Below are 9,224 nucleotides of genomic sequence, written 5' to 3' on the forward strand. Positions count from 1 at the left end.
ACATCAGTAAAAGTAGTTCGTACACTTTTGAATTATATTATTATTTAAATGAAGTATTTTAGCGATTATTTGTAGATCTAAGTTGAAATTGATTACCAGTGAAGTGTTTTATTGCAAACATAGTTTAGATTCCCAAGAGTTAAGTCATTAAGCTTAACTGTTAAATTGAAATTACTACGCAATCTACTTGCAGCGTAATTGAAGGTGTTTTTTATAAAAATGGTCGAGGAGTTCCGGATGCATGTAGGCAATTAGATGGGGCAATCAGATAAACGTATTTATGTTGTATATTCTTTTAAATTAAGTATATTCGGGCCTTCCCACGCATTTGTGGATCGTATTTCAGCGGGCTTATGTTATCAGTTATTAAGCATGAACACATAAATTCGTTATTAGCTCTTTTATTCCTTCTCAATATTGTTTTACAACAACAGGCATTGAAACATTTTATCCAAGCAGATTTCCAGCTAAGCCCCCGCATGTTGAGTTGGCCTGACCTGGCTTTGGTATTTCCTGGAAATAGTGGGCGGGGTTCTAAAATCTGAAGAAAGGAGCAACAAAAAGATTGTTTATAAGTATTCCTAAAACTTAATTGTGTAGAATAGAGATTAATGAATAATAATACCTAGAATAGAGAATAATGTTTAAAGTCCACAAAATATCTTCACTGAGCCTGGATTTTGAATTGGCACATAACTAATTATCATCTTAAGTGTGAGAACCTAAAGATCAAGCATCTTGAGTATGCTTAGGGAAATAACGATCTTGACCTCTGACCAAATGACCTCGCAGTCAATAGGGAACGTCTTCTAGTCAAGATCTATAACGTACTTAAAATTACTTAGTTTGAAAACTGTATGGTCCCTATAGTACTAGCAGTAAAAACTCGTATCCCCGGCTGTAGAACATGACCCTTGTTCATTGGCCACATTCATTCCCCTAACATGGATAGCCATGTATTCACTTGATAAATAGTTAATTCATTGTAAAAACATTATAGGGGGACATGGTTTACTTTAATAAATATCAGTCAAATAACAATGAAACTAGACGAGGTCTTCACTAACTAATCAATGAACAATAGTTTATACCGAAGTCGTACCATTTTCTTGGCATATAGGGATAGGCTTAACATGAAGTACTTAAACAACCAAGAAGTTGTCTCCCGTGTCGTACTAGTTATCATCATCGAAAAGCTGTCGGAAGTTGGTTCCCATGTAATATTACGTTTGAGCCTATTCGATAATAGCTTTTAAACGGATCGGATCTCTTTGTATGTCATGTTCTTTTCCGCTTTTCATAAACCAAGGACTTTTCTGACATAACTGTGTCAACTTTCCCGGATTATCCTAAGGCACAGGTATGCACAAACTCCCAGCCGCCTTTTCTTTCCTTTGCCGTACAGTAATCACTGCCACCATGCATATCACGTTATGATGATTAAAATTACATGACGTCATTTGAACAGTTGAGATTTCCTTTCATTTCAAATGAATGTTTTTTTCCACCTTTGAAAACAATGCTTTTTATAGAATTCTCCATATTGCATAAATAAGTGTTTGAAACTTCTGGGCCCAGTATTGATAAGAAATCTTATTCCTTATGCTGTTTAAGAGAGCTCAGGTACTCCCGGCCATAATGTCCTAACGAAAGATTTTATTACGACACAGTTAACGACACAACGAGGTTACGCCTTGAAATCTACAATTTACTTCCTGTATTGAATCGGGACCCTTCTCCTTAAGGGAAATGTCAACGTCTGGGATTGATTTTTCAAGCGCGATCAACTGTTCCCAGTACGATAATCAAAATAAATGGCATATGATCGCAAAGTGTAACCTTCATGCTTCATACATTTGTTTGCAAAATGCTGTCTCTTTATGATTTATAGAAATATAAAAGAATACTTAAGTGGACTGGTAACATTGAGAAATCAGGCTTAGGTTAGCCCCATCAGCGTTCGTTTTATGTCATACATTTGATAATTAATAGTTCAACATCGGCCAGCGTTTAACCTACGCTATGAGCTCTCAATTGTAGAATTGACTAACATTTCGGAGCAGTTACGAAATGATAATGTCTTTCAGAACATGGCATGAACATATTATGTCGAGTTGAAAAATGCAAAAAAACATCATTTGAAATGCAATAACATTTGTTATTATTACATTTTAGCATTCAGCAGGCAATACCCCTTCAAATGATACCAATATTCCATGGGTCAACCAGTCATAAAAATGTAACATTAGCGCCATTTTAAAACAGCATACTAAATTCGAAATGATTTTTAGTTACAAACTGGATATTTAAAAACCTTGTTTATTTCAAAATATAGATGTCTCAATATTAATATGAAAAACTACAGACACAAGCTCAGTAGCGAAAAGTTTAAACATAAACTTCGTATAAACCTATATACACAAAGAGCGTCACAAAAGACTGTTACTTACCATGAGGAATCTTCTTCATTCATGAACTAAACAAAGCAATGATTGTCAGACTAGACATTTACAAAATAAACTATTTCTTAACATATTTTAAACTTACGCATGGCAGACTAAAGGAACGGCGTATGTGAACGCAGTTCCATCCTGTATCAGCTTGTTGCACTCTGTCTCGCAGGCTACTTCCGTTGGATCACTGCCCAACACATCCAACAATATTTGAACATCACATTTCAACATGTCCAGGTTAACTAAAAGTAAAACGCAATTAAGTTGGGTTTTGCAAAACTTCTGTAAGCTAATATTTATGCCAAAGGCTACAGAAACAAGCTCAGTAGCAAAAAGTTTAAACATAAACCCAGTTTAGTGGCACTGAGCAAACGCCAAAGACATAGAACACAAAATCACAAACAAGAAACATAGAAGAACAGCACAAAACTCCACAAACAGCAGTTTGTCTCTACTTTGTTTAGTAGAATGTAGCCTTTTCCCTTTGAACCACGGTTTTCGATCGTAACAATTATCAAAGCACCGGCTAGTCTCAATCATGCTGCCGCTCTAATTAGAGTCAACAAACGATATAGACCCGGATGCAAGCGTCTAGATGATCAAGACTAAATTGGCAACATGAAAACATTTATTTCACTTCCTGATTCTTAAACATTACGTGAACAAATGACAATTCTACCACCATTTAAAGTTTGATTAAATTTATGACAAATGTCTTTGTTTTAATATGGCTCCCACTAAAAGTAAACGTATATATACTGGGCAAGAATTGCTGAATTTCATCGTGAATGACAGTGATTATCCAAACTTAAGTTTGGCCAAGAAACGAGCACCACTTTTCTGGTGTCATAATCAAACTGTTTCAGATATGCATACTACATTATACTACAATGAACATTCATGTATAATATTGCTTATTAAATTTCAGATTCCTCCGGCCCAGCGGATCATGAAATTCCGGTCCCCATGAGGCAACGAGGGCATGCTCGTGGTGGAGGTCTTGGTCACCGATGAGTCAATGTTCGTGGACAGTAGGATGAGCTGAAAATTAACCTGACTGACATTCATATGTGCCGCATGCAATCCCATGAATTTTACCATTCACAAAAAAACATCAGACAAGCCGGATTGTGTATATTTTGTAAATATTAGACAGAAAGGAAAAAAAAATGTGTCGGACTGTGTGATTGGAAAAAAGTATTAATCACACTTTGTGTTGCGAATACATGTTTGTAGATTTTTTAAATGTTCATGTGTATATTTAAACTATAAATGGAAATCATTCAAGTGTTAAATGTTTATGCTGTTGGTTTTTGTCTATGAAAGAAATATTGCATATTTTTGTATTTTCTTGAAATATCTTTTTGCTATATATGAAAATTGACACAATCAGTATTTGCAGTACAAAAGAAGTAAAAGTGTCTTTTGTATATATGTTTATGTTTTCTATTACTTGTCTAAATTTGAAAAGATATCTAAAAAAAATAATAAGGAAAATCTGCAAGTTAAAAAAAGATAGGCGTTAAATTCTGAGAAAGCCTAGAATCAATGTGGCGCTGGCTGGAATTTTCTCTGTCATATTTGGTGCTTAAATGGTTTACAATACGGTGTAGTTGTTTTGTAAATTTTCTTCCAGAACTTAGATGGCTACAAAGGCCAATCGTGTAGTAATTGCAAGAGTGATAGCTGTAGTTTATATTTGATTGCAAATGCCTATATTGATTTTGTGAGTTATTTTTCTAGTCACCTTGTCTAGTCATTTCCATGGCATGAGATATGACAATGTATTTTAATAGAGTATTATTTTTAACGAAGTTTTCCAAAGGAAAAGTAGAAAACCTAGTTAATAGATTTGGATATGCCATTGGGCAGGCAGGTGGCTACGACCATTTGCGCTTGTGTCCAGGCTTTAACTTATACATGCATAGGGTATTTTAAAATAAAACTTTTCAAAAATATTTAAAAAAAACTTGAAAACTGTGGTATTGAGTTCTCTCATCTATTAAATAGTTTAAAGAAATACATTTGCTTGATCTCAAATAGCATGTGTTTGTTCTCAAAACTAATATTTGTATCTTTTAGTGTGATCATTTTTTCACTGGATGTTATTTTTGTACTGTTTACAATATCATTGTTTAGTTAATAAGTGAATAAAATGTGAGCAAAAGTGAGTTAACTGACTATATATGTTTGTTCGCTTTTCGCTTGTTCCTCTTTTTAGCTAAATGCAAAAAAAAAAAATATTTTTATTATTATTTCGTTCGCTCGTCCCATTAATTTTTTAACAAGTTATTAATTTGGTGAGGCCTAAGGTTATTTATTACAGCTTATTATTTTTGGGAAATACCTTTACCGATATTGTCTTTCTAAATGCTTCACTAAGTTATTCATACAATTAAAATGATTGATGTTTTCAATAGTAATCAACAAAACATCTTTGCAAAATATTTAAAAATAAATTTTTTTTTTATCAAGTTAAAGACGATTTACAGCAGCCTGAAAAATTGATAAATGAATTTGATAGTAGCAATGTATTCCAAAGATTACATTTAGCCTATCAATACAAACGATTGAGTAGAGCTCATGTTCAGTCAAATGTATGATACAAATAAAAGTTTTCATTCAATCAAGGCGTCTTCATGTTTTTGTATTATTTTCCGAAAAGATATGCCAGACGAAACTTGTATTACATTCGTCGGATTTACCGCAACCCCAGCATAAGCTTAGATGTTAATCACAACGTTGTTTTTAATTAAATGATAACTTCATTGAAAATTCTTTATAAAATATTAATAAAGACATCGCAGAGAAACAGAAACAGTCCAAATAAGGACAAAAGCCGAGGGACATGACCGGCTCGTGCCGGCATACACCGATATCGTATGAGTGTGACCGGCCCGTGCCGGCATACACCGATATTGTATGAGTGTGACCGGCTCGTGCCGCCATACACGACGTTGTAGGAATGTGACAGGCCTGTCCGGGCATAAAAAACAACAACATTCCTTAAAGAAGAACAACGTCATATTCATAAGTGTTCTCCTTACATGCCATTACGGCACCCTATAACAATGACCAATACACCTACATGCATTTCCCAAATTAATTCCCAAAGCGTCAATGAAGCGTTTCTCCGACGGGGCACACATCACGAACGGCACAATGCACAAGACAAGCAGCTTGAACATATTGATTTGTCGAGTTGAATGACAAGTAGTTTACGGTCTGTTTTGAGCAGTGCTTATATACACAACTTTTATAGATAAAGGTCACGACAATGCCCTGCATGTGTTACGATGTAAGAACAAAGAACGAAAACAATATACTTCTCAAAATTGCCTAGGAACACATGTAAGCTAAAGAAATAACTAGAAGGACAAGCCCTGTTATCAAATTAAAAAAAAAACCGTCCTGTTCAAATACACAAGGTAAGGGCGTTAACGGCACTGCTAAATCGTTTTTAGGGCGTATATATTTTGCTTATTTTGGTAAAAAACCGTCTTTTCAAGCATTTCTGGAAGTCGTTTCGAATGCATGGAAATTCAAATACACCACTTACTTGCACTTTCAAACATTTGAATATCTACCGAACGAGGAGTGGGAAAGTCGGTATTCTGTTTTGCCTGTTTAGGCAAGATCTGGTACGCTTAAATAATTACTTATATTTTTTTACGAGTTCGGAAATACCTTAAGTATACGTTGAATATACAATCGTTGCAAAATGTTTCTATGCATCATGCGAAATTCTGTTTCCAAATATTAAGCATGGAAGCCTATGTTGGTTGTTGGCTCTTTTTATTTATTTTCATTTATTTTACAACATCAAACATCAAAGCATATTAGCCGAGAGCACCAATTAGGTCGGCGCCCCCACACGTTGTGTTGGCCTGGCCTGGCTGTGGTTTTTCGTGGAAATAGTGGGCGAGGTTCTGGAATCTAAGGGAAAAAGCAAATTATACAAACTTCCAAAACAGATAGAGAAGGTAAAACATATTACATTTCACTGACCAATGACACATCAACGCTTGCTTAAAACCAAGACAATCCGATGCATCATATGGGCAAGTTCGTTAAATTGAGGTACCACTCAAAATGTTTGGGTTGAGACCGTTTAAAATATGTTAATGATTTGCATTCAAAATGTTGCCATAACCACTATTTTTCACTAAGGAGTGTTTTAGCTTTCAAAGTTAAGCCCGGGTATGTTCGTAATTCACAAATTTGGTAACTTCTATAATACGGCATTGTTATGGCCATATAATCATTATCAAAAGATAATAGACGTATTGTGATCCCAGCCAGGGATATAATTCTTAGTTAAGCAACACATGTTTAATTATGTATATATTGTATACAAAATTCCATCGTGTAATGAACCGTAAATCATTTAGACACTATAAACCGATGCCATGGTAAAGTTCTATATTTTACAGGTCTCAACGACACACCAATAATATAACTTTATATGTACAAACAATGGATCTCTGAAGACATCTGTTGCTTACTTATAAGGATCCTTTTAACTAGTAAGCACTAAATAATGCTTGACAGACCTTTTTCATGTAAAAAACACATAATATCGAACCAAAATCTATACTAACCCATGGCAGATTAAAGGACAGCCATATGTGAACACAGTTCCCTCACTAATCAGTTTATGACACTCTGCCTCACAGGCTTGTTCCGTCGGATCAGCGCCCAATATATCCAACATGAGTTGAATATCACATCTCAACGTTGCTAGGTCAACTGGAAAAAACAACAACATATTCTTGATTGGACAGAGAAAATTTAACCTAAACGAGCAACCGTGTTTTCAAAAAACCGTGAAGCAAAGCTTTATTTATCAATCTTGGATCTTTAAAAGTCCATAATTATGGTTTTATTTGTGCAGCTAGTGGTGTGCAATTAAACATTGACAAATAAAAATGGGGTCTTATAAAAATTGAAAAATATGCGTTTGTGCCAATTGATATTTTGTCATTCTACAAATATCTCGGAACGTTTTCACACCAACCCTTTCATGATTTAAAACCCAAGATACATTTGTCTTCAAGCAACAAATGAATTTGACAATATATTTAAATATTAAACTAATTTTGTTACATGAACATGCAGACGCCTTCAAACTGTGATGACACGTTGTGTTAAGCATTGGATTAAACTGACCAGGTCACCACCGTACAGATACCGAGAACAGTGTTATAAAATGCTGCGAACTCTTAGTGATGCTGGGAAAACAAGGTAAGCCAGTGGTGTTAAACAATTATTATGCAAATAAGGTTTCGGCTACATTGTTATTCAGGATCAAATGTTCCCAACTTTATTGAATAACTGAAGTCACTAATTTTAATATTAACAGAAATCTTGATATGCGAATAAGGGTAAAATATACAGTAAATTACAATACAATGTGTGCGTGTGTGTGTGTATGTGTGTGTTATAGAGAGTTTAGAGTTATAATTTCTTTTATTATAACCATTGTATGACAACTCAAGGACTTATTATTTGAATAATTTATGTTCAGATAATGTAATTTATCCACAACTCTTCTATCAATTGATATCAGAATATAAAAAATGTCATATTTTGCCATTTCAAATGTTGTTGTTAAGACATTTTCAAAACGGAAATAGTATCTCGATAACTCGTGAGATATATTGGTATATATTTAACAGCGAACAAAATAGGCTGATGCATTTATTTCTTAATTTAAATGCATTCTCATGTTTATTTCATTTGACATTGATGATAACAACAAAACAAAAATATTTAGAGTATAAATAAAAACATATTATATAGATATAGATATAGATATAGATATAGATATAGATATCTAGAAGAACCACGCGCCTTTGGACTGTCCAAACAACTGGTTCTCCTTACATGCATGATATAATTTCTTCTGATATTTGTAACTTATTTCTACAATCATAACTTTAATAATTACACATCACCATTTTATTAAAGGCTCTGTTTATGCAATAAATCTATGTCATGATATATTTTATGTGGTATGTTCCAAATCTTTTATGAAAAACGTCGTGGGCATTTTTATTCGAATAAGCCGCGACGTCATCCTATTACAATGTGAACAACGTAGATCAATACACTTACAAATATTTCCCAATGGTATTCCTAGAGATTCAATGAAGCGTTTCTCTGACGGGGCGCACAAAACAAACGGCACAATACACACGAAAAGGAGCTTGAACATTTTGATGTTTCAAGGTATACTAGTGCCTGACCACCAGTTAGCGCTCTTTATATAAGAGACCAGGCTGGACTAATTTTAGAAATGATGGTCACGATAATGATCAGATAAGATTGTATGTTCTACTTAATATAAATAAAAACATCGTATTATTTTCTTCCTTTAAAATGCAAATAAAGCATTTAATGGCATTGCTTGTGCTTGATATAAAACGGCGCAAACCCATTGAAGTCATGTTTTAGTCACTTCCGAAAGAAAAACTAGTTATTGTTTTTTTAAACGACATTTTCTTTAGATGTTTGATTAAAATTACGTTTGCAAAATGTATATATTCATTCAGCTCAACTATTTTTAAAAGGAGCAAGGTTGGGAACTACGCAAGACGCAGTGAGATGACGCCGTAATTTCGTATGGTGGCTAATTTGTGATTTAGAAAATACTATTATGAGTGTGAAATTCCATGAAGGACTATGATGGCTAAGTCCAAAAGTTATTGTAATTTGAGTGTATTTCTGTATTTATTCTTATAATATAAATGCAGATATTGCGCAAATTTT

At 34.0% G+C, this 9,224-nt stretch overlaps 1 protein-coding gene and 1 pseudogene across 1 annotated transcript; both read right to left on the reverse strand.

Moving 5' to 3' along the window:
• Positions 1–447: 447 nt before the first annotated feature.
• LOC128228304 (uncharacterized) lies at positions 448–5,641 on the reverse strand (annotated as a pseudogene).
• Positions 5,642–6,231: 590 nt separating this feature from the next.
• On the reverse strand, positions 6,232–8,705 carry LOC128239407 (uncharacterized). The gene is made up of 3 exons (XM_052956037.1): positions 8,571–8,705; positions 7,055–7,202; positions 6,232–6,389 (listed from the first exon to the last, which is right to left on the reverse strand). The coding sequence occupies exons 1-3, from the start codon at positions 8,668–8,670 to the stop codon at positions 6,293–6,295; spliced, it is 345 nt and encodes a 114-aa protein (XP_052811997.1). The 5' UTR covers positions 8,671–8,705; the 3' UTR covers positions 6,232–6,292.
• Positions 8,706–9,224: the final 519 nt, after the last annotated feature.

The sequence above is a fragment of the Mya arenaria genome, chromosome 1 (genome assembly GCF_026914265.1).
Source record: "Mya arenaria isolate MELC-2E11 chromosome 1, ASM2691426v1".
Lineage (NCBI taxonomy): Eukaryota > Metazoa > Mollusca > Bivalvia > Myida > Myidae > Mya > Mya arenaria.

Bases quoted from the DNA above. Each gene is read 5' to 3' on its own strand.
- LOC128239407 (XM_052956037.1), bottom strand. From the start codon at position 8,670: ATGTTCAAGCTCCTTTTCGTGTGTATTGTGCCGTTTGTTTTGTGCGCC. The intron at 7,203-8,570 runs GTAAGTGTATTG...TGTTTTTTCCAG, and splicing joins AATACCATTGGGAAATATTT to TTGACCTAGCAACGTTGAGA. The intron at 6,390-7,054 runs GTTAGTATAGAT...TTTTTCCCTTAG, and splicing joins TGTCCTTTAATCTGCCATGG to ATTCCAGAACCTCGCCCACT.